The sequence below is a fragment of the Phoenix dactylifera genome, chromosome 11 (assembly GCF_009389715.1).
Source record: "Phoenix dactylifera cultivar Barhee BC4 chromosome 11, palm_55x_up_171113_PBpolish2nd_filt_p, whole genome shotgun sequence".
Lineage (NCBI taxonomy): Eukaryota > Viridiplantae > Streptophyta > Magnoliopsida > Arecales > Arecaceae > Phoenix > Phoenix dactylifera.
Window position 1 is genome coordinate 2,087,328 of NC_052402.1, and position 25,880 is coordinate 2,113,207.

Here is a 25,880-nt window from a genome sequence, read left to right on the forward strand (position 1 = left end):
TTGTGGTTCCAGCATTGTAGGGCAAAGGGGGCTTTTATTAAGAGAAACGACTGCATTGAAGGAGACCATAAAAAAAAACACTGTCCTGATTAAATAATAATAAATAATGTTGCATACATGTGGGTCTTGAAAGCCATGTCACTGGGTGTGTGACGGTAGATTTTATCCATGTATCAATAAATGAAGCATTTTTCATATATTGAGTGGGTTGCCCCTCTCTTAAAATGATTGTGTGGTCATCATCTTCATTGGTCTTTCATATTCTTTTCATGGGAGAATTATCACGCCCTGGATTCAATACTCAGGTTGGCTATATGACACAACCGCATATTTTCTATGATAAAGCCCTAAAAAATATGTAAGGCCTAAAGAATCTTTTGGAGAATTTAAAATCTCAAATTTATACTATGATTATGTATGTTGAGTGAATAGACTCAGCGCAATGACAAGCTCGATGACAAAATGACATATTTCAACATATTACTACATCTTTAGTCTCCCCACTTGACACATATTTCGATAAGTTATTTTACCGTTGATGCAGCTAGACCCAACCAATTGCATATGCTGGGCTAGGCGATTTTGAAACTGACTGTTTTGCCATCTTGAATCGATGTGCTATGTAGGTAAGGTTAGAAAGAGGCTCAAGCCGGCCTAACTTCAAATTGGACTACAGGCTAAGCCTGAAAGAATTCAGACCGTATTTAGGCTAAATATAAAGCTCATTTATTTTTCAGACCATATTTGAATATGTCATCAACCCAGCCCAAGCCCAAGCCCGAACAAGGTTCGAAATGGGGTCCAAATTCAAGCCCAGACTAATTTATTTTTATATGTTGTTATTTGGAAAGAATGATAATGAAGTAAAGAACAAATTAAAATGAGTTTAGCTGAAAATGATATATCATGTAGTATTTACTTATAGAGAAAGCATAGTTTTTGGCTTGCTCATTTATTTGTGAAGCAACAGTATGAAACTTAAACTTCAATAAAGTTCGGGCTAAATCTATTTTTGGCCCAAATGGGATCGAATCAGGTTTGGCTCCGGCCCAATTGACTTTGAATCGGGCTCAGCCTCGGGCTTGAGCCAGACCAGACTCAAGCCTGGAATATCCAAATATTGTTGGACCACGACCCGGCCCACTTTTGGCCTCTTCCCCTCGCCTCTTTCTAGTGCTTTCCGCTGCTTCCTCGTCGGACTACCGGGCTTATTATTGTTATTGTCAGGATTCTGTTTCTCTTCGTCATTGTTTATTTCGTCCTAACAACAGCGATCTCTCGTCCCCAGGTCGCGCCTTGATCCTGTGATCCATTCCCTCGGCGTCTTCGTCTCGCATCATTATCGTTATTGCTCGGCGCCAAATCGTCTTGGAGATTGGTTTCTAGGGATTCCTTCGATCGGAATCACGTTCTTGATCCGATCCAATGGGGGAATGGAAGATGGAGGAGATGCCGCTCCCTGCGCTCTTCGAGCAGGCAAGGAAGATTCACTCTATGGCATCCGAATCCTCCGCTGATCAGGTTCTCCTTTTTTCTTTTCCCTAGTGTCGCACTGACATGACTGTCTTTCTCGGATTTTCTTGGATTTCTTGGCACTCTGATTATTGTTATTGTTGGCCTGAGATGTAGTAGTTGCTGTTATTTTCTTGTTTTTTTTTTTCGTGAATTTTTATTTCTAGGAGACATTGAGGAAGGGAATCGAGGCCCTGCGCCGCTGCTATGAGATGGTAAGCAAGCTGGGATTGTTTTCCTCGAATGAGACGAAGGACGATGTCAGCACTGCAAATCTGAAATATCTCTTGGTGAGTTTTATATCTGCGATGATTGATTAAACGTTTAATTTTTTTAATCAAGTGATGTTGATGGTGGGAATTGATCACGGATTGTATATTTCTTGGGAATCTTTTCATGGGTTTCGAGTGAAAAAAGAACATGCCCTTAATTTGCTTCCATGATTCAATTTATAATTCGAGAAAATGCTGAAAAAAAAAACTTGCTTGTTTGGAATTGATTTGCACCCATGAAGTCATTGTGTCTTTACTTGCTAGCTGTAGTAATTTGGATCCTATTGGAAGGTTTATCAAAATTTATAAGTACATGCAACCTAGATTTATACGTATGCATGCATGCATGCATGTACGTATGTATGAACTGTATTGCATTTTGAAATTTACAAGATGTCAACGATGAACTTGCTTATGTACAAAAAAGTTAACTGCAACAAACTTCAGAAGCTACATTGCATTGGAGAAAAATGTGATTTGCAGCATGTGTACAGAAAAAGAGGATCTAACTAAAGGCATATAGTTAATAGCAAACGTTTTTGATGTATTTGGAGTTCATGGATATGATGAATGGATTTGGCTTACACTTTGTATGTTCTTACTGAATTACATTATACACCTGGTACAATTGATGCAGCTATGCAGAAGAGCAATATCTTCTCTGGGCTACAATATTCATTAAAGACCACAAGTTGCTTAATGTTAAAGGTGGAGTAGTGATGAGACGTCATCAATGATACATATATGCCTCTATGAATCCTATTAAGAGAGATGCCCTTATTCTGTTGGAAGGTCTAGGACCAAAATATTAATTGGAGCACATATTCTTGCATTCTCTTGTCCAAGTGGTTAAACGTTGAATTAAGTGCATGTTGATTTGTGGACTCACGTTAACTATTACATTCATAATCTTGTTATGGGAGGTGATTTTTGAAATATAATTCAATGAATGCTCAAAGGTAATTTATCCTAGAAATACTTGCAGTTATGAATATATGTTTCCTAAGTTAATGGCATGCCTTTTGCTCATGTTACTGTGATGCTGTTGAAGTGGATCTTAAACCTTCTTGTTAAGTACAGGGTTAGAAGTATTTCTTGTCATATTGCTTGACTCCTTGTGGAAGAATTTTCTCTCTTGCAGCTTTCTTTATTTAAATTTACTTTTATCCTCAAAAGTCTGAAATTTGAGAAGTTATAATCACAAGAGTCCAGTTCTTGGACATCAAGGGTGTATTAACTGAAGCTAATGACATCATCAAGCTATGACTCAATATTTACAACATAGGGAATGAGCTAAATTATATACTCTTTTCTTCCTTAATAGTTTTTGTTTACAGAAGTTTGCGCAACAACGATTTAATGACTTCATATTTTTTTGGTATTTTCAGGTTCCATTTTATCTCGGAGAATTGACAGAAAAAGTTGCGCAAGATGATAGGATACAGGTTCCCAAGATATCACAGGACCAATTGAAGGTTAGTTTCTATTCCATATATGAAGTTTACATGTATGCTTTTGTTGGCAAACAACAGTTGCCAACATCTATTGCTTTTTCATCATTTTCAAGTCTATTTTGTTTAGCTATATTTCTTATGGGTCAGGATTTTTTTTTTAGCCCTTCACAAGCCAGGCCTCAATCTTCTGAGCCCAGCAAAAAGCAGGCCTGGCTTGGGATTAGCATTTTTTAACCCTAAACCAACTCGATTTTCCATAATCCCTGTTCTCCCTTCCCTCTCCTTTGCTCACACCAAGGCTATCCCTATCCGCCACTCCTCTTCCTCGTCCATTCTCTTTCTCCTTCTACTTCCCTTACTCCGCCCGCACCTCCCACCCCCTCTCCCAATTGACCTCCACCTTTTCCTCCTCTCTCTTGCGCACACTTGATCACTCACCCCACAAACTCCTAGCCAGCTGTCAGGACCGCCTTCCTCCCTTTCTCCCTCTCTGTCTCTCCTCGGTCAGGTTGAGTAGGGCCTAGTTGGGGTTGTTGGTTTGGTCGGTCCTGATCCAATTTATCTTAGATCAGTCGGGCCGGGCCGGGCCTTAATAATATATAGGGGGCCAATCTCAGTCTTCAGCTTTTGGGCCCAATGTTGGGCCAGGCTTGGGCCAAAAAATCTGTTTTGATAGTAGATTTTGGCCTTGCTTGGACCCAGCCTGGCCTAGCAGATGCTCAGGTCTATATCGATGATTTTTCTTGTTTTCTTCATCATTATGAGTATATATTTCAGGAGTTCATTTCAATTTGTGAGGCATTAGAGCTTGTACCTGATGATGAGTTAGAGACATCTGGGCAAGAAGGGGCAGATACTTTTGCAGCTCGACGGTCAAAAAAGGTTTTTCTTCTATTACCATAGTTTTGTAGAAATTTACATATGTTATTGTTGCAACTTGAAGGTTCTCTATCTCCTAGTCTATCATTTTCTGACTTCTTCCAAGGTTTATACAGATACATATGTTATCGCAAAAGGTTAACAAGTTTCCGCTGCCCTTAGTTTTGTCACCTTAGTTGTCAACATTCGCATTTTATTAGTTAAGTGTTTAATCTAAGCATGTCTTATATATAAATGACCTACTTTTATTATATGAATTATTTATTTATTTTTTGATCTTTTCATGTATGTTCAACTCTTTGGGCATTGCCTTCAAGTTAAAAATTAATGCTTTGTGTAGTAGCAGATTCCACCTCTATGCATCGTAAAAATATATGATTGATCTGTAGTCTTATCTCCCTCTAAAGCTACTCTCTGCTATGTAGTTGGCTTTGCCTCAGAAAAATCCATTATATTGGAACTTGGGACTATTTCATGGACTATTTTGTGACTGTGAGAATAGCTTAAGCAAGACTCGAGAAATTACCCAATTTGTATACATGCTAAGGATTGTCATTCTTTAGCATAGGCATCCTAACATAAGAAACTCCATAATAACAACTCAGAAGTTAAGAATCCACTGCTGTGATGTTGGATTAGATAAAATGAGAATATGCAGTTTCATTTCAACTTCATGTCCTGCATGACACATATATTTGCAGGGAAGATTTTTTCACATTGTTGCTGTTGGTCATTTTGATAGCCTGGGGGGCCAATTTCCACTAATAAAATCGCCACCAAAACTTCCAGCTCTTGCTAACTCCAATAGCTGAAAAAGTAACAAGTACCCCCAAATCTGCAGTCTATAATCTGCCTCAAACCCTGCAAGCCAATCAGCTGGCTGATTACTTTCCTTGTAAGCATGAGTAGCTTGGAAAGATAGGAAGCTGTGCACCAGGAACAAATGTATAAGGGCGGCAGACTGGGTGTGTCTCTATGTTTTGATCCAAGTGATGGCTGTCATTGAATCACCCTCTAGCCAAACTCATTTGGTCTGGACTCTGGAACTTCTCTTTAGCAACCACAAGCCTTCCTACATGGAACAAAACTTGGCATAGGGCACAGAACAAGGTTGGAGTTTTCCTTGATTCCACATAAGATATAAGGTATTTAACAGCCTTAGATATTTGGTTGTTGCTGTGCTGGTGACACCCTAGGTTTATAACAGCATTAAATGTTTGGTTGTTGCTATGCTGGTGACACTCTAAGGTTTATAACGGCCTTAAATGTTTGGCTGTTGCTATGCTGGTGTAGATCATCATGTGCATGCTTACAGTGCGTGATGCTTACTTTTCTGGTTGGTTAGTGTAGCGACCCGAATCAGGGAGCTACTTGTATGCTGCTGTTGGGTGTATGATCAGGTAAAATGTTACAAGACTATGGTGGATTATCTTTTAATGCATTTTTGTAAAACATTTTAAGACCTGCTTGTTCATCTTTCTCAAAAAAAGAGACTTGTTTGTTTTCTTGATCACTCGATGATCAGATAACTTTTAGCCTCTATAAACAAATGAGACTCATGATGCAGAAATGGAAATAGTTCATGGTTATTCTAGACGAGAAGTTTACATGCAACTTGTAGCAATGTCACTTTGGACTTTGGAGTATACATTAGTGTTAATATAACTATTACTCTATCCTGATTGTGCGCAATTTCTTTCACTTTGATTCAACCGGGGCTAGATTGCTAGGTTCAAATGGCAGAGAGCTGCAGAAGCAAAGCTGCAAGAATTTAAAGAAAGAAAGGAGAGACGTGGACGGTCATTGAGGGCAACAGCTCTGTCCACACCTGTTGAAGCTGGGGAGGAGGATGCACATGATGACAATGGAGAAGAAGAAAGAGAGGTTAGCTTCCATGTTTTGAGAAGAGAAGCTCCAATTGTACATAAACTTATCTGATCAGATACAAACTACTGAGGTGTCATTTGTTATTTGAAGAATCAGATCTGAGCTTTAAATCAACTTCTCTGGAATATTTTGCTTTTTGTATTGTTATCTACCTTTTCCCATTTTTAGTTATTAAACTTGATGTGCCTTCAGTTGTCTTGTAGTAAAGCACTTTCAATCATTTAGATCCCCTAATTCTCTTTTTTCTTTTTCTCAGGTTGTTCCATAATTTTGATGCCATATTGATGTTACTATGTTAAGTTTGTTTTATAACCTTGAGGATTTCTGCTTACTGATCACCTTTGATCTCTTATAAAGCATGCATTTGTTCACTTGTTTTTATTATACCTGATTTTGGCTTGTCAGCTAATGCATTATTTAATGAGATTAATTTCATTTTGTTTGGCTCCTTGTACACAATCAGCACTAGCTAGCTGCATATTTTCCTCATGTTTGAATAGGTTAGCATGTAGTGCTTTGTAAAGTAGCCACACTGATAACTGGCTAGACTATTTGATGTCAGATATATTTAGATAGAAGTTTGTATCTTTCCAAGGACCAGTGAAAAATTTCTGTTGTATCCATAAAAGATACTAGTGCTGCTTATTTTTTAAGTGGGATCTCTTCTTTGCCTTAATATCAAAGAATCTTCACTTGTGTAATCGACCATGCTAGTGCCAAATTTGCTCCGATGCTCCATATCTCTGATATTGATGTGATTTAGAAAATAATCATCTTGAAGTCTACCATACACCTGCTCATCTTACGATGCTAAAATCTGTATTCAGTGAGTTCATCTTCCAGCTTGAGTAATAGCTATTTTCAGAGGCAACCTTCATCTTTTCAGTCAAATGAGCTAATTTAGCTTTTAACTTGTTGTTGCTAAGGTTTGATGAACAGCCTTTATTTCCTGGTGCACTATCATACATTGACTGTAGTTGGAGCCAGAATCATTTATCTACTATGCCATGCCCAATTAAAATCTTTATAGACACAATGGGAATCTTTCTAGACACTATGGTCCTCCCAAGCACCTGCTTCCTATGCAGTAATGTTCCTTTATTTCGACAATTTATTTTAGTTTTTTATTCTTTTTTCTGCTTTTTCTTTATTAATCTTGTATCAATTCTTATTACAAGTGAAGTATGTTATCTGAGCTCTTGCACCTAGATTGAAGAATCCCTGCTGGCATGTATTAGCCATTCAGACATGCATCAAACGCTTCCCATGCTTATTGAATTTTTTTGATTGTAGATTTCTTCAATTTCCAAGGAAGCATCAAATTTTGTAGCATATACTTTTCACTGGACACATCAAAGCGGACACAATTATTGGAATCTTTGGAATCGAAAGTTAGACGATGAATTACTTTGTACATTAGTTAACACTTAATAACTAAGAAGCACTTTATCAAATTTAAGATAGAAGATAAAATACCTAATTGCATATTAGTTCTACAATATTGAAAAATTAATAGAAGATGTGATTAAGATTAACATATCCATTTCTTATGTCACCTAAGATTTGTTTTTTTCTCTTCCCTCTATCGCCTAATAGGACACGCAGATACATGTTGAAATTTGATTATTTGTCTGTGATAGCTAGATTTCAAGCATTTAAGAATATGAGCATCCTATCTGTTGTTTTGTTTTGATTTGAGTATTTTTTCTGTTTAATAATTAAGTTGTACATGCAGATATAATTTTGCAACAATTACACGCATAGTATAGTGCATGTCAAAACATTTTTCATCTATTGCATAAAAATTGTCCATCCTTCTAAATATACATTTTGTTTATGTTTCAGGCATGGCTAACTACAATCTCCTTAGCTCTTTGTAAGGTTGGTTTGGTCAAATTGTTTATTAAACTTGTTAGTTTATAACATATGTTCCATCCTTTTTTCTTTTTTTTTCCTCTGGGAATAATACATGCTTACATCTGTTTCTTTGCTTACAGGCTTTTGATCTCCTGGACACGCTAAAAAAAGAGGAAGAGATGCTTCTTGCTGTGAAAGAAAAACAATCGAAGGTATTACCATGCAATGGAATTTATTTATTATTTTATTATTATTTTTTGTGGGGGTTTGGGAGAGGCAAGCAGTGCTGCTGAGTGTTGTTTAGACTAGAGATACTCTAATCATAATTGTAGGGGTTGTAACTTCTCAGTTCGAGTCATTTCGATATCCTTAGTAAATGGTTCAAGCTTGACTTGAACCACACCTGACCTGTCACATGTCTATGCCAGCCATTTGACCCATACACTTCAGCATCTCAACCACTTTGACTAGCCCTATTTGATAAGTTTGATATTTGTTCAAGATGTATGATCTCTAGACTTGACTTGACTCAATCAAATTGACCGAATTCATTGACCTTTTCTCACTCATATGCCAACTGCGATTTAAAACGGTAAAAGGAAGAAAAACATGGCATGACTTCAGATTCATAGCATTTACTCTTAACACAAAACCATGATAATTTGAATTGAAAACCAATAGAAGTAATAAAAGGAAATAAAAGAGAGAAAAATTGAAGAATTCTCATGTCTGCATATATTGGAAAGCTAATTTAAACACTATTCTGATGATTTAAGCCTCACTTATACCTTTTCCATCTACTATGCCGCTCCTTTTCGGTTGCTACTCTAAGGACTTAGTTTCTGGTGTGAGTCATGCTTCACACCAGTCACTGATTCACTCAATAACCCTCAGATTTGTCATCTATTCTTCTTATTCCTTGCATCCAGTACTTAACAGCCTAATTTTTATGTCATCTCTTGTGAAATCCTTTTGTTTGAGTCTTTATTGCTAAATTCTCCCATCTTTATTTAAAACTTGGCTACTGTGTATAAATGTCCATACCAAACACCAAACTTGGTGGTTAATTTAAAGGCGCACGGCCATATTGGATTGCCAATTATATTGATAAATTATTATTGGTAAGAGTGCTATGTTATTAGAGAGTATAATACAGTGGTGGTAATATATGTGATTTGGGAAAACAAGTGATTGATTTTGAATGATCAGATTTCTAATGATAGCGGTGTTCTACAAACCAGCAGCTCATTCTTTTTCTTCCTTTGGCTATTGTAACTCTAACCAAACTATGTGGCAGGAAGGGGACAAAGAATTTACTCGTGAGATTCTTGACGAGCGTACAAAAAGAGCTGAAACTTGGCATCGCAATGCTGCAAGTGAAGCACCATTTCTAAAACCTGCAGACCCCATCACATGCGCAACTTTTGCTCAGGATGTTGTTGAAGGGAGAGCAAACATTTCACAAGCACATGAACACAAACACCAGCCTTTGATATTTGGACCTGCAAGTCTTGTGGGTGGAAGATTAATGAGTGAGAGGGAAAGAATGGTAGCACAAGTCTTCCAACCATGGTACAGGTATGCTTCACAGTTCTTCTGAGGCTTAAATATCAAGTATTTTAATCTTAATATTTTTCGATTTTGGGATGAAGCCATCTCAATTTTGGAGTATAAGTTTTTTCAATTTTGGATGATAGATGGCCTCTCATGAAAGATTGTCATGCAATACCACAGAACATAGAAAATGCATACAACTTTAGGCAGTAAAGATGCACATTATTTTGTTGGGAAGAAATTCTTACCTTCACAAAGAGCTGCCATACCTTAGGGTTAAACTGGAATACAAGACAAATGTATCATCTAAGTCGGTGACTGAAAAAGAGTGTCCCAGTGCATGAGACTCCCACCATTATGGGGTTTAGGGTGGGTCAGATGTACGTTGCTTTATCCCTGCATGCAAAGAGATTATTTCCGTGTTTTGGAACCATAACCTTTAGGTCACAATGGAGCAACATTGCTATTGTGCAAAGGCTTACTCTCTATCTCAAGGTAGTGACTATTGACCTAATTTGTCTAATGGACAGTTGTAAAATTTGCACTTGCTGATAATTTGTCTAAAATTTGTGTAGGGTCAAGCGGCAAGTGTTATATGTATATATAGGTATATGTATATATACGCGTATGTTAGAGCTGATCAAAATTCGGGCCGGGCCGGGCCGGGCCTAGGCATAGCCATCGGGCCTAATTTCTGCTGTAGAGCCCGGCCCGACGGCTATGCCCAGGCCCGGCCCGGCCCGGCCCGGCCCGACGGCTATGCCCGGGCCCGGCCCGGCCCGGCCCGACTGTCGAGCTTAAATTTTTGTCCAGACCTGATCCGACTTTATAAATCTGGTTCTAGGCCCGTCTAGCCTGGCCCGACCCGATAGGCCCGACCCGATAGGCCCGACCCGACAGGCCCGATTTTTTCTTTGTTTGAAATCTGGAAATGGGCCAGAATGGCCCGACCAGGCCCGGCCCGATTTTTTTGGTCGGGCCGCTTTTCTTGCCCAGGCCCGACCCATGGGCCTTTTTTTAATGCCCAAGCCCGAAAAATTTCGAGCCGGGCTGGGCGGGCCAGAAGGCCCGTGATCAGCTCTAGTGTATGTATATGTATGTGTATGTATATATATATACACATGTATGTGTATGTATATGTATATGGATACATTGATATACATGTATATGTATATAAGTGTATGTATATGTATGCATTATGTATGTGTATATATATGTATATGGATACATTGATATATATGTATATGTATATAAGTATATATGTACGTATATGTATATATATGTGTGTGTATGTATGTATGTATGTATATGTGTGCGTGCGCGTGTGCGCATGCATGTCCCCGCATGTGTGTTCACCATACAGAATTACCAACATGCTCAAATTAACTTATATGTAACATCAACTTCAGCCAAAATTGCCAAAGCCGCATAGAAAGAACATATATAACACAAAATACTCTAAAGCATTGTGTGATAACCTTTCTTGGCTTATATTTCTTTTATTTTTTTATTTTCTTTGGCTGAAATTTTGAAACTTAGAGCGGAACTTTCAAAATAAGGCTGTCACTAATACCCCCAGAGCTAGACATTAGTTGAGCCATGCGGTCTTTGAATGCATAATTTGAAAGCTAGACCCATGAAATTTCTCAGGCCGGTAAATGAGTCTACTGGAACTTTACCCATCCTGGCCAATTATATGTTACTTTAGGTATGAATTTTGACGTCCATAAACCCAATTTGACCCAAACCCTGAATGATGGTTTATCCGGTATATGATGTACTTATCTCTCTCATGTTAGAACATATCATTTATAGCCTGAGGCTTTCTCCTTAGTGAACAGCTTTTGAGGGCATGAATGAAATTGAACTAACAAATTATAGCATCCACTAGAGAGCCGAGCTCTGTCTGATCCATAACCCAATCCAACCAAACCCAACCTACCTGACCCAATCTCCACTCGGTCCTACTTGATGCTGATCGGCCCAACTCTTGGATGGATAGGGTTTGCATTAAATAAGATCCGAATGCCCAATGTGTTTAGGTTGGAGTTAGGGCTTTGCAGACTTTGACTGTAATGTGATAGCACCCTTATTCTAAAGTTTTTTTCGAAGCTTCTGAAACGAGCAAAAATTCACGGACTTGGCTGAAATTGAAGCCGAAGCTGAGTTTCCAGACCTTATTCTACAGAGCATTTGCTTCTAATATCCCTTTTATATACATTGTGCATGCATGCATTGAATGCATTTTTTATTGTACAATTTTTTTTATTCTACAAGATATTTGGAGATATGTTGGTATAGAACTTTTTTTTTGAGAAATAAGATGGGAATGGTACTAGGGTTCTAACCCTGAAACTCTATTTTTCAAGCTATTATAATAAGGTTGCCAGCCCATGGGCTCAAGTTGTGTTATTGCACTACAAATCCAGACATGATTTCGACCGCATTTGGTTTCTAAGATTGTGTACCAATTTGTTGAAGAAAAGGGGCACAAATTTTAGTCTTACTAGTAGGTTTACAGACCTTTGACAAACCCTGCATCTGTTTTGATCCTCTGCTTTTTCGATGACGCAGGCACTGTTCTTTAATATCATGATTCAAATATTTCTTGCATAGTTTGTTCCTTGTTTCCTTTAAATGCAAATGATGTGCAAGATGTGGATGACTTTGGAGTGTTGGGTGTCCTCACTTTGGGTTTTGGGATTGATAGGTTACCCACCATGAGCATAGAAGAAGCCGGTTTGCGTGAAATGGAGATGATGAAGAAATGGCAAGAATGGAATGCCAAGCTCATGGAGGAAGCAAACTCTTCGTGGTACAGGGATGGTACCAGGTCAGCGGACGAGGACGAGGATGCTGAGGTCGAGAAAGCAAGAGAATTTGCTGATTGGAAAGATGACCATCCTCGTGGAGCAGGCAACAAGAAACTCACCCCCTGTGGGTAAATTTGGTAGTTACGCATCCTTCTTATTACGAACTTCTACTGTGAGCCGATGGTTGTGTAGAGCTGGCGCAATGTCTACTTTTTTCCTCCTTTTATTCCATGTCAAATAAAGAACACGCGTTGTGTATTATTACATGTATTACGTTGAGAAGCAGTGTATACCATATCTGATCTGGTGGAAGACGTGGATTCCGTTGGCCCAAAATTTTACTGCTTCGAAATTTTGACCACGAACTGTCGTGTGGTTCTAACGGTTCTACTGGGGTTCGCTAATCCTGTTGCACTTTCATTAAGTGTGGAGTCCTTTGGAAACCAGAATTAGAGTTTATTGACACCCACAAGTAAACTATTCAAAGACGGTCTGCACTAAATTCGTTTTACCGGAGAAACGAGCCTCTGTGCTATGCATGCCATCTGGGGATCTTGGAAGCACGTTTTGTCAACATTTGGTGTCAAGACTATCTTGGAATTTAACCTTTTAGCAATACCCTCCATAAGATGTAATGATAATTAGAAACTAAATTATGGGGTTAAAAACTAGTGGCTGGTGAAATAGGAACTGTAAGGTCGGATGATCCTGTAGCTGAAGAATAACCCGCGATTTTCGAGGGCATTACATATACACAAGGCTACAGAGACTTCATCAATATGAATGCATTGCATATACTAGTAATCAGCTGGGCAACGAATGCAGTACACTCCCAGATTTAGGTACACGAGCCCAAACTGACACTGCGTGAGGGTAATATTGGCCGCAGGAGGCAAGGCAGCTGAGCTCAGGCAGCCACCAGGCTTTGGTCTCACTCTACCGAGTCGACTCCAAAGCCCGGAGAAAACAGTGGGTTGCAAGATTTTATGAATGGTCAAAAACACTAGTAAAAGATGCTGCACCCAAAAAAGTACTCATATATTTACATAGCTTATTCTTCGTAGAGGAATCAAGAAAAGGAAGAGAAAAATATTAAAAAAAAGGACAGCATGCCCATAAATTAATCCCAGACAGCACCAGAAGATCATAATATTCACAACCAAATCATTCCTTCCACTTTTCTTTCCCACCTCTCTTTTGTCGCCCAACCACACCTCCTCTCTCTAAAAACTCTTAAAGACCTAAATGCTGCTGAAAGTATCCAATCATCAACATCTTCATTTATTTAATCCTTCACCTTTTCCCAAATTATTTTTTAGGCTCTGAAAAAAAAAAGCGGCAAATTAGCAAGATTATTGTTGATATTTGCCACGCATGATAAAGTCCTTTCTGATGTTGAGTCAGAAAACTCCCTGCCGAGAGAATGACAAGGAAAATCAAAGACTAAAGTTGAAACCCCACTACCGTTCAGTTCTGGATGCTTTCAATTTTGGGCTCTTCGAGAGCAGCAGCACGAGCAGCCCCACCACCTCCTCCTTCACCCTCTGATGTTGGAGCTTCAGGAAACTTGCTCCTGGGCCTCATCTTCTTCACCTCTTCACTTGTATAGATGGATATCTTCTTCACCATCTTACAGAATTCTCTGCCAGCATTCAAATTTACAAGCCACTTTAGCATCACAGATTTAACTTAACAAAAGAATCCGATTTAACCTGCAAAACCACAAAAAGATTCAGAAAGACATACGGCCAGGGATCATCACCCACTAGCATCATGTCACCCTCATCATCAGTATACACCACTTCCCATTTGTTCCGATGGTGTAGCTCTCCTTCGATCTCGAACATCTGCTCCAGCTCCAGTATCAAGTCATCATAGCCTTCCAAGTATGTCAGATCAACAGCTCGACCGACCGCAATTCCTTGCATGTGAACCTTTGATCCCCCAAAAATCAGCATCATCATTCCAACACAACTCAGAAGAGGCATAACCATCATGAGGGTTTATTTTTACCTTGGTGCGGCTTCTGGTAGAACAGTTCTGGTTGTTTTGGATCTCCTTTGGAAATACTTGCAACCCTTGTATCGGCTCTTTGGGAGCTTTTGAAAGCCCTGAATGCCGGTCCGAGTCTTCAAGAGTTGCGGTGGTGGCCTGAAGAGGATCCTCATCGGTGGCACTTGATAGGCTGATCGTGCCAGCAGTTGCCCTCTCAATGCTGCTGGAGGGATTGACCAAATCAATCCCAAATAACCTACAAGTGCTGCTGCTCTCGGGTTTCTTCCATTTTTCTATGTTGCTACACAACCACAGTGAAGGCTTCTCATTCAGGCAGCTAGATAAATGCGGCCATGACGGGTCGATGGCCTTTGTCTCTCCTTTCGCACCCTCAAACAGCTTCAGAGAAACATCTGTCATCGAAGATGATGAACTCTTTACCGGAGATTGGAGATCCTTCAACCAGCAATCTGCTAATATTGTGTCGTGCGGGCTATGGCTTTTTAAGAAATTAGAGTCATTGCTTTCTTTTGGTCTCTGCGGCAAGAGAACTTGTGTCTCAGAGGTCTGGGCATCAGGGGCACCTACTTCCAGTGACTGCGTTTTTCCTGTGTACCGGAATCCTGAATAAGCTTCTGTACTCCAAAAGAACAAAGTGAAGAGGAACAAAGAGATTAGTTTTTATATTATGTAAAGAGAATAAGAAGGAAAGGAAAAGAAGCTTCATCCTACATACCGAAGCCTGAGAGATCCCAGGACGAGCGGGATCTTTTATTCTTCATAAACACTGGTTGACTTACACTTAAGGCAGTCATAGGACCAGTTAAAGGCTCTATATCCCATGGCGAAATCCTTTCCGGTCTCTGAATGTTGCTGGCTTCATCCCATTGTACCTAAAGCATGCAGTCATTAGAAGCATGACAAGCAGAGAAAAAATTGGTCAACAAGGGAAAAGAAAGAAGACCACCTTCAATGATCTCCACTTAGAACTTGCCCACTGAGAAGAAATATCTCCAACTCCAGTTATGGTCCCAGTAACCCTAGAAAATGAGAACAGTAAAACAGACTTATAACATATCTTCCGTATTATTAGATCAGTGTGAGCAGCATCTCCCTACATATTCTATATGTGGGTGTGGGTGTGTGTGTATATATATGTACACACACACACACATATATATACACACACAGACACATATATATATATATATATACTCTATATGTACACACACACACACACATATATACATATACATATATATATATATATATATATATATATATATATATATATAGGGTTCTGTGTTTTGTGAGGGTGATATATGCACAAAGCTCTCTCCAACTCTCTTGCTACATTTTTATCTCTTTTTATTATCCTACTCGTGCGGATTGAGTCTGCCGGTTTCGTCGGTCAATTAGGCAGTGCAGAGACCAAGTAAGCTTATCACTTGGCCATTGCATCTCAAGACAAATTTCTAGGAGCCCTTCTACATGTACTATGCGGGGCATGCATACATCAGTAAATGAAAGGTGAAAAATCCTAATAAATCTAAACAAAAATTTTTCAAGGATCACCTTTTCTCTGGAACATCTTCTCCCTCGAATCTCATCTTAAATCTCATCCCGACTGCGAATCCATTTTTAAATGCCTCCAAATACTTGTTGACACGAACGATAAATTGACTGATCCTGGATTATATACACCCAAAGCGTAGATTCCTCAGCATGCTAAACGAAGCAGCAAAAAAGCAAAAAAAAAGCATGCCCAATATATTATAGCCTAGGCAACAGTTCTAACCTGGGCTTGTAGAATACTGTGAAAAGAGAGTGAGTCGAGACAGCATGGGACGCAGTGGCAAGCACTCCAAGGTGCATGCTCTGACTTGAGATCACAGAAGATGGAATTGTATTCTGCTGTCGAGCGAGGCGTCTCACTCCAACATGCAGTTCTTCATTTTCCCCTCTGTAAGACAGAGATCAAGCCATATCCTGCTACAATTTAGATTTCAGGTGGATAGGAAAACGAAAACACCGTAACCTCTCATCCAGGAGATGATACCTCATAAAGATGAATACATCACCAGCGACTAATCTCTTACAAGTAACGTACGTACTCCAGCCAGTGGTTAGCAAATGCCTCCGTGGTTGACCTATCCTTTCAGAGTTGTATTATCGAACAGAAACGGCTGACAAAACCTTAAATTTACGAGACGCAACCAAAACAGAACAGGACGAAAGAATTCAGACATTCTTAGATTCATTTAACAAGAGAGAACGCGAGCAATACCTCTAAAGATGTGCTTGAATCGCCATTCAAAACCATGGAGATCCTTGGCGGCGAGCTCCCGAGTTGGGGTTGGCTGCGACATATCCTGTCCCGAGGAGACGAGAACCCAAAACACGTTGAGAGAGCATCCGAAAACCAAAAACGGGTAGCAGAAACAAATGCGGAGAAAAGATGGAACTGACAAGAGGAGGAAGGCATTCGGTGGCATGTCGCCGAAGAACCGAGAACCCCCCATGAGTGCTCGTGTCCGATGCTGTCAGAATCTTACAGAATGAGTGGACCGACGGTCTCAGTGGCTCTGGGAGACAGGGATCAGGACTTGTAGGCTCGCTTTGCTGATAGAATGGAACCAAGTTTCCAATTTTACATCAAGAACTCAACCAGATTCACATCACGATATGAAAAAATTCCATCTTTTTGAAATCCAAGTGAAACCTACAAAGAAAAGATCATGTAGGTTCTTACATCCGCTTCCGGGAGTAAAGTGATTTGCGCATAGACTTCATCCGTTTCGGGCTCGGCCTGATAAATATCGAAGTTTTATGAGCTTCTATATGTACGACACAGATGAACCAACACCGTGGAATTAACCATTTCTTGCTCCACATAAACATCGAAGTTCTTCATAATCTTACAGAAGATAAGAAAAACAGAGACTGACCCTCAGTTCGATGTTAACAACGCGGCAGAGTATCTTCGAAGGAAGATTGAACAGGGGAATCTGCTGGTCCGACTCCTGATCCGTGGACGGCACCAACTGCAAAGGATCACAGAACCACCGCTACAAAGGCCGTAAAAACAACGCAGGACAAAGCGCAATCCAGGAAGGGAAGAAAAGCAGCGAGTCTCCGAAGTCCTCACCTGCTCCATATGCCCCTGTGGGAAGTAGAACACCCTCTCGTGCAGCAGCGGGACCTCCACCAGCGGTCCTGCGCACGCCCTCCATAGCTCCTCGTACAGCCCTTCCTCTCCCGACCCTAAAACCCAGCGAAATCCATCAGAAAAACCGAAGCAAAAGAACGAAAAAGGCGACACCTTTAGAAGAACTAGCCACCGCTCACCTCCGTCCGGCCTCTCGCCCGGCCGGCTCGCCGGAGACCCCGATTCAAACGCCATGAGAGACCTCGACTCCCAGAACCACGCGCTCGTCTCTCCAACCCTCCTCTGTCACCAAGCTCGCTCTTTTGCGATCGCGCACGCCTAAAAATACCTCTTTTGTCGCTCCCTCGCCTTCTAATTTCCTTAATTCACCCCATTAATGGAGCGGCCGAGCCACCACTCCCAGCCAAAGAACGACAGAGCCTTGAAAGCGTCCGCCCCACCCTCTCCCCCCTCCGCCCCGCGTAACCGCCGAATGCCGCTTCCCCTCCCCCAGGAACCGTTTCCCCTCCTCCCTTCCGCGCGCTCCCGCCCCCAGCCAAGACCTCGGAGCTCAGAGAGAGAGAGAGAGACAGAGTAAAAACGCCGAGTCCCTCTCGCTTTTCTACTTGGGCTCCCTTGTCCTGTTCCCCCGAGCCCTCCTCTCTGAGGTGAGGACGGGAGGGATTACCTGGGGTTAGTGTAACTCGCCCCGGAGGTTATCGTGCGGCGAGGCCAACTGACGTCCCCTGTCGTAACGGCGGCGCCAAAGACGTTCGATTGATTGACGGTACCCCGCGGGAGAGGAGAATGACGGAGAGGATGACGGCGAGTTGACGGCGTCCGGGCCCCGTTGTCTGCCGGTGGGTTGGCAGCGGTTGTGTCTCGCTCCAGTAACCCCCGGCAGATATTTGGTCGGTACTGCGACCAAAAACTAGACTTCAAAAAATAGGAAAGGATTGGCCTTTCCTTTACCCTTTGGTGGGCCCAAGGGTCCACGTGGGGAATACCACGATCAAGACGGTCCACCTAACCCGGTCACTTCCGCTGGGCCCTCATGCCCTCGCCAAGACTTCTATCTTCCGACGTGGCCCCAGTTGAGCGGATCTCAGAGCGCCGGCCCGGGAAAGAGCCAATCGCACCCGTTGGATTTAAGTAGTCCTTGGGCGCACCAATGTCGAGTGGGCCCCTGGTCTTTTCTGTGGTGGTCCTTGTCTTGCGATTCGCTAGGCTTCGCGGTTGAACAGAGGGGAGATCAGACGGCTCTGGAGCGAGATGGGCTGGGGACAGGGCCCACTGGGGTGGGATAGAGGGTGAGCAGGGGGAACAACGACCGGACTAGGAACCCGACTCCGTACGTTAGGACAAGAGCTTAACGAGAGGGTGTTCCTTTCTCATTAGTCTTTGAAAAAAAGAATTATTGCCTAGAAAATAATTTCTTTGTCATCTACCGACAGTTGATATCAACAATGTGTTTATTGCATCTATCTGATTATTTTTTTTTTGTTGATATAAACGAATAATTTCATTAATGTTCTCGAATTTTTATTAGAGAAGGATGAGAGGAGCAAATTTGTCCCATATCATACATACATCCAGACATACATATATATAAAAGAGCTTGTTTCATTCGGGGTTTTTTTTTGACGTGATTAGATAATGTTATTAATATGTTTGGATTTTTATTCATTGAAGGGGTAGGCATATGGATTAAAAAAAAAAAAAAAGCAAATCCTATATCATTTTTTTTTTGAAACTTAAAAATGGAGTCTTTTATAGTTTATTTTTTAATAATTCTTACGTGCCAGTCATAAATCAGCTTTGAAAACTATATATATTTATAAATATATAGATAGATAGAGAGATAGATAGATGCATCCATTCACAACCAACGATAAGAAGAAATAGGCTGGTAAAAAAAAAAAAAAAGAGAAAGAGAAATAGATAAGGTGGGCATCGAAACTCCAATTAGGTGATTGTTTAATCAATTGATTAGTTAATAGATATTGTTTAATCAATTGGTTAGCTAACAGATTATGTGAAGGAGAGAAAAATAAAATCATAAAGAGCTAAAATTTAGAGTTTAGGGTTTTAGCGGTTAATTAAGCAGGGAGGCCGGCACTCGGCTGGGTTCGCTTGTCCAAGGCAGAGGGCAGAGGTTTCCGAGTTTCTCCTCCTCTCGGAGACGCAAAACCCTGCGTACCTTTCGATGCGACTCTGTCTCGCTTGCAGCAGCAACTATCAACCATGCTTTCCTCCAAGATAAAATATAGACCGTAGTTTTGAAAACGTGATGATGCTTTCACTGGTGATCGAGCTTTTTAACAGTTTAAACGTTAGCTCCACTGCATGGCGCATGCATCACGTATCTAGTACCTTGGATTATTGTCACAAAAACTTGGAAATCTTCAAGAGTTGAAATAAATCATACAAACTTAGAAGAGATTACAATTACTTGTGGTTGCAGATGTTGCGAAAGCCTGGTGTGCTGAGAGATTTAATGGCCCCACTAAAGATCAGCATTTCATCATCCATGTAATAGCCTTGTGCATCACCTCTTTGTGTGAGGCCATTGCATGCCTTGGGCGCAGAAATAACGCATGCATCATGCCTATTTGGGACCATATGCACCTACGAGCTAGATGGTGTCCCTAAAATGTCAGACATCCTCTCGAATAAAGTAAGGTGCATGCCTATAGCTAGTGCTAACACTAAGAAGTCATTATAATGGGATTATACATTGTTATATGTTTACTTTTGTTAATTTTAATACTCCGTTATAAGGACATAACATTGGAATGCTGATGCATTGAAATGTTTTAGCATATTAATTAAAAATGTAGCAAAAAAAACTAGTATTTTTTTCCTGTATAATTGTTCTGCAAATGAAAATTGTTCCCTAAAAAGGGAGAAACTTTAGTTGCACTCGGTATAAGAAAAAGAGGAGAAAAAAAGAAACGGAAGAAGAAACTCGAAGTTCAACCTATCTTCCTCCTCCTTTGGCTATCTATGCATGCATATACTACTATGAAGTAGCTGGAGTAGACAATATATGATTAATTTCTTTGAGAAAAATTGTTTAGATTGGCGTGCATTCAGGTATTTATTCTTCATAACCAATTACAATTTAGAGCTAAGATGATTCTTGCTCTAAATAAGACCTTCGTTTATTGTGGATAGGAAGTCACGAACCGGTGTTATATGTTTTAACTTACCCAAAACCTAGAAGACTAATATAATACTATATTATTATACACTCTAAGATAGTCAATAATATGTCACAAGGCCGGTTAGCTCGACAACATATATAAATTATGTACATTGTCTTTTATATGCCGAGTGGATAATAGATCAACATGTGAGTTCATTAACATGGCAATATAGGCATGTGTTTTTGCCTCTTTATTAATTATAATATATATATATATATATGTGTGTGTGTGTGTGTGTGTGTGTGTGTGTGTGTGGGCTTAAGCAAGCTAATACAAGCAATCTAACATGAAATAAAGAATTAAAATACTAGAAATTTGACCAATATACATTGAGCTACTCGTGGAAATGGAGCTCAAACTAAGCAAGTATGTCACAAATATCATTTTACTAGAACAACTCTATCCCAATTGACCAGCCCCCTCTTTTTTATAGCTTATATGTTAAGCTTGTCTTTCAATCTTTATCGTATCTAACAAGTCTGCTGTTGTGAAAAATACATTCATCGGGCATTAGTAGAAAGAGCATAGTGCTCAAGGCTGCCTCTAAAGGGAAAAGTGTATGTGGCGGCTCTTTATTTACCGTCAAACACAATCTAATTCAAGATTCGTCTCTTATCAAACTTTAAAAATGTCGGTGTGATTTGTTATAGGTTTTATATTAAGTGGGAGCCAAAACCATGTAAATAATTTGACCAAGTTATATTCATCTCCTAGTCATTGAACGTAACAAGTATATACCATAGATAACGGTCATAAATAATATAACCTAGAGATTTGAAATCAGATTCAAAGCAAGAATGAGAGACCGAATAAATTGATCATGCGAGCATCTAACTATGTGGATTAGGAGGACTTTGTTCCTTTTTTTTTTCCTCCATCAAACAGCACATAAAGCTAGCAACCTGAGCTTTCTTAGTTTAATTATTAATCCGCAAAGTTAGGAATACTCCATCAACCAAATGGTTCTATATATATTGCAGGTAGGTAGGTAGGTGGGTGGGTGGGTAGGGCACCCAACCATATACATATACATATACATATACATATACATGCACATATACATTGGAGGGAGAGAGAGAAGAGCCCAAGTGAAGTCATCCCACCCACTCGTCTACTCTCCGGGCTCCTTTTCTTGCTTTGATCCTTCGCCTGGCGAGTGGTTGGTTGGCTAATTGCCCTGCTGTTTTAATTAAAGAGCAAGGTAGTGGATGGCATTCTATGACTTGCATCAGTGTGACGGTGCCTTTTGGGGGTGGATGTGGAGCTGTGGATGGGACATTGGCTCGAGGGGCATCATTCAGGTGTTTCAGACTCACACGTCGTGCAATCATCAAATGCATGAAGTACGTGGGCACATCGTTGGCAAAACCCATAATGCACCAAGGAACGTTTTGGACGGTGCTTTCTCGCTTGTAAATGCCTCGATAACTATTAGATAAGATCAATAAAGATTTACGTTTCACTTTGTCCCATGGCATCCATCGAACTAACTCCTTAAGCGAGTCTCCGATTTGTCTCTTGCCCATCACCACCTAGACTTCTATAAGACTCTATTGTGCGGGACTCGCGGAATGCACAGGGAGAGTGCAGGATGACTACTTATGCCTCCAATAACATGGTATGGCAGGCTATCATCTAGAAAGCAAGAAGATTTGGTGGCTTGTACTGCCCTGCATTGGACTTTGGACCGCTCTTTTAAATGCTTTACGTGACTTTTCCCATGCTTGATGCCTCGTAGCTGGTGGGCAGCATTTGAGTGAATCTAAACGGTTTCCAGCTAGTACGCAGCATCCATTGTTGATATACCAAGCAGGCGAGGGTCATGGCTGCAACTCATATGTCTTGTGTCGTATGGGAACGAGTCTTTCCCATTCAATTAATGTTGATGCCTTGGGTTAGACAGGGTCATGCAAATTGTGACAAGGCCACATAGAGGACTCATTAGTGTAGAATGATTTGGATCCTGTTGATGCAATCGCATACCTTTCTTCCAAATTTCTTTTGCCACACCGCTTTATTTCAATTATTTATAATAAGGAGGGTTCGTTCTCATCCAATCGCCTAGATAAGATGGGATTTGAATGTAGATCATTGGATACCATCTACTTGAGGAGTTGGTACCTATAATTTCAATCATCTCTTCTAGCTCTTCGGTGTGCTACAAAAAGAAGTAACAAATCTAGGCCATGTTGCTTCAAAAGCTCTCGTTTCGAAATGATGCAAGTGTTTTAATGATTCACTTGATGATCAAAGCGAAACTATCAACTTACCACTTATTTTCATAAATGATACGACACACTTTATTCTTCTAAAGAATACGATGAAAGTTCCATCTTAAGGTTTGGATCTAAAATCTTGATATTCCACATAAATAATATGAGAAAATTGGCAACATGATGGTTCAACCTTCTAAACTTCTGGCAAGATTAAAGCTTGAAGCTGCACCGACACATTTGCAAGCATACAAGAATAATTATCGGATTGAAAGGAACCAAGTTGAGCGAACTAAAAGCAGACCTAAGAACCAATCAAGAGTTGGAGTAACGCATACCGAATAACAATCTCATACTCGAAATTGACTCGACTGTCGTGATCATATTTCAAAAGAAAATAAAAATCATCAAACTTTCATCCGTGCCTCAATGTGATGCTAATAGAATAGTTTAATAATACAATTTAATAATACAATTTCTACAATTTAATACAATTTAATAATGTGATTCTCGTGCAGTAATTCTTGCTTGCCATATTTAATAATACAATTTCTACAATTTAGATATGTCAGAATCTTAATAAATTTTAAAATTTTATTAAAAAATAATTTTTTACTTAAAACCTGTTTGAATCACAGCATCTTTTGAAACACTGGGAATTCCCCTTTCATTTCTTTAGCAATTTTGACGTGGAAAAGTAGGAGTCAAGCCAGTGATAAAGAGACCATCCCTATTGAAGGAACAAAAAGATATGGATTAGCATCCACAGAAATAAAGAGCACAGTATTTTTGGTTGCATGCTCGGCTACCTCCCACTAATTTTTCTAAACATTTATGGCACATGAGACGACGTGATGACCGTATCTAATGTTTGTTATTTTGGAGAGTACGCCCCATGTGGAGACCAAAACATAGCCCTAACAAAGGGCGAGGCAACCCACACGCCGAGCCCGCCACCTTTTTCCCGGCCCATGCCTCCATCCAATGGGGGGGATGACATACCAAAACATGCACCCCATCTCATGGAAGCCAATCGATCATGCTGAGGGTGGAGGCTTCGCCAAATTATAACCCAACAATGGATTCCTCTCAAACTATTATTTCATATTATTTATGTATATATATAAATGAATGGTAATGCTTAACCGTTCAATCTGTTTAACTTATTTCAATTTTTTTTTTTTGTAAATCGAGCTAGATTGCCTATTTAATAAAATAGTCGAGTTTCAAAGTCAACTTCGATGGCGGCGTGTCAGTGGATGGAGTGTATGGTGGAGTGAGCTTTGTGATTAGAGATCATCTCTGCAGGATGATAGTGGTGGGGGTTGGCGTAATATCGGACTGACCGTCATTGAGGTGGAGCTTCGGGCCGCTTGGGAGGGTATCTCTTTTGCAAGGAGAGTTCTTGGAGCGAACAGAGTCCACCTTAAGGGGGACTTCTCCACGGTGATCGATTGAATACGGAGAGTGGATCGTTATGGGGACGGTTATCTGTTGATCAGTGAGACTCGCAGACTGGTCAGAGAGATAGTGTCCTTCCGGGCACCACATGTATTTCGGGAGGCAAACAGAGCTGCATACTGAGTTGCCTCCTTTGTTGTCCAGTACTCCGGAGATTTCATCTAGACCACGACCGATAAGATTTCTTCTTCGTTGTATCATTTCCTTTCTTTTGACTTGGCTGGCAGTACCATTTAAGAGCTATATGAAATGTCATTTTCATCAACAAAAAAAAATAGTTGAGTTTAGATATGGACTTTTGATCCGTTTGATAAACAGCTCAGGTTCAAGTTGGTGGATTTTTTATTAACCATGTATCCGACCCGACTGGTTTCTTGTTCGTTGCCACCCCTAATATTAATTATGGCAGCTGCAACATTAGAAAGCCCAGTGGAGTCCCTCTCAATCTTTTTTAAGTGCTAACAAATTTCTGAGTCGAGAGAGAAAAAGAGAAGGCAGGAGACAATACGCAAAGGTCTTCAGAGCCGGCAGTGGGATATTGGCCCGCCCTGCCCGAGGGGTCGCACACATCCCACCATCTTTTGACTTGATTTATGGCTCACCTGCTTTCAAAACCTAACATCCTTGGATTCTGACTTTTGCTGCGGCCGGTGGTGTGCATAAGACCGGACCTCAGAAATTCTTGATTAATTTCTTGGTCTTCAATCTTTCTCCCTTTCCAAAAACTAACAATTGGCCACCAAGGTGGTAGACTAGTGGTGCTGGACGGAATTTCTATCCTCATGGTCCCAAATTCGACTCGCTGTGGCGTTGATTAAAATATGGCTTCGGCCACTGCTTGGACATGAGGCATAGGAATGCTTCTTGGATCTCTAGTAGTCGGGGTGGTGTCAGGTGTGACGTACTCACACGTGGAACTTGAACCAGAGCCCAAAAGGTGGAAAGGGTATGAGTAATACCGGTCGGAGTGCCCAACACACGGTCATTTCTGCCCGCATTGAATATTCTCCTGGCGGGGCGGGGGCCCAGTGGAGGCTGCTACGCGGGGGTGGGCTTGTCCCTTCCTCCCCCTTCCCTTTTTGTTTTAGCAAAAAAAAAAAAAAACTAACAATTGAGACTAAATGGACGGGGAGTCCTACGTGGAGGTTACCAATGGGAGGCTGGTTTGAGCCTGACCAATATCTTGTGCTTGTTGCAAAGCTGGTCCGGTACAAAAACTTTGCCAAACACTTGAATGAAACCATTATTGAGAGTCGAGCAGTCCTCGTGGGGTGCAGAACTTTGTAGGGATGTGTGTGAAATCTCCTTCTTCCTTCCTTTCTTTTTTGTTTCTCGGGTAGAAGAAGACGTAAATGGATTTCAAGAGTGCGTTCTTGGCTCGCACCATGCACCCATGGTGGTCCAAGCCTTCTGTCACAATCTACAGGACCAGCAAGGTACCTTAATGTGAACTTCCCAGTTCCTATCCTCTTCTACGGTGGACTCCTGTTTGACCGTCCCACTAGTTGACCCACTCACAGCTTCTCGAAGTGGCTATGGAAAAGGTGGGATTCTTCTTCAATTCGGGCTCATTCCTTGTCACTGCTTGATAGTTTGCAGGAAAGTTTTCATGAACGGGAATGCAAC

At 40.6% G+C, this 25,880-nt stretch overlaps 2 protein-coding genes across 7 annotated transcripts; one reads left to right on the top strand and one right to left on the bottom strand.

The window, feature by feature from the left end:
• The first annotated feature begins 1,197 nt into the window (after positions 1–1,197).
• Positions 1,198–12,564, top strand: LOC103719122 (PP2A regulatory subunit TAP46). Its single transcript, XM_008808206.3, has 9 exons — positions 1,198–1,521; positions 1,680–1,802; positions 3,173–3,259; positions 4,016–4,120; positions 5,840–6,001; positions 7,850–7,885; positions 8,002–8,073; positions 9,159–9,439; positions 12,126–12,564. Exons 1-9 carry the CDS (start codon positions 1,426–1,428, stop codon positions 12,358–12,360), a joined length of 1,197 nt encoding a protein of 398 aa, XP_008806428.1. The 5' UTR covers positions 1,198–1,425; the 3' UTR covers positions 12,361–12,564.
• Positions 12,565–13,210: 646 nt separating this feature from the next.
• On the bottom strand, positions 13,211–17,893 carry LOC103719129 (auxin response factor 18-like). Of its 6 annotated transcripts, none has more exons than XR_005513789.1 (15): positions 17,572–17,893; positions 17,372–17,487; positions 17,172–17,291; positions 16,976–17,032; positions 16,693–16,845; positions 16,511–16,595; positions 16,283–16,373; positions 16,022–16,186; positions 15,799–15,912; positions 15,191–15,263; positions 14,960–15,116; positions 14,242–14,858; positions 13,991–14,162; positions 13,693–13,870; positions 13,211–13,550 (listed from the first exon to the last, which is right to left on the bottom strand). XR_005513789.1 is itself a non-coding variant. In XM_039131227.1 (15 exons), the coding sequence occupies exons 1-14, from the start codon at positions 17,624–17,626 to the stop codon at positions 13,696–13,698; spliced, it is 2,166 nt and encodes a 721-aa protein (XP_038987155.1). In that variant the 5' UTR covers positions 17,627–17,893; the 3' UTR covers positions 13,211–13,550; positions 13,693–13,695. The 6 variants fall into 6 exon arrangements, 5 of the variants coding, with proteins under 5 accessions (XP_038987155.1, XP_038987156.1, XP_038987158.1 ...); XM_039131227.1 differs by having other exon boundaries at positions 13,975–14,162; XM_039131228.1 differs by having other exon boundaries at positions 13,211–13,870; positions 13,975–14,162; positions 17,172–17,267.
• Between the last annotated feature and the right edge of the window lie 7,987 nt (positions 17,894–25,880).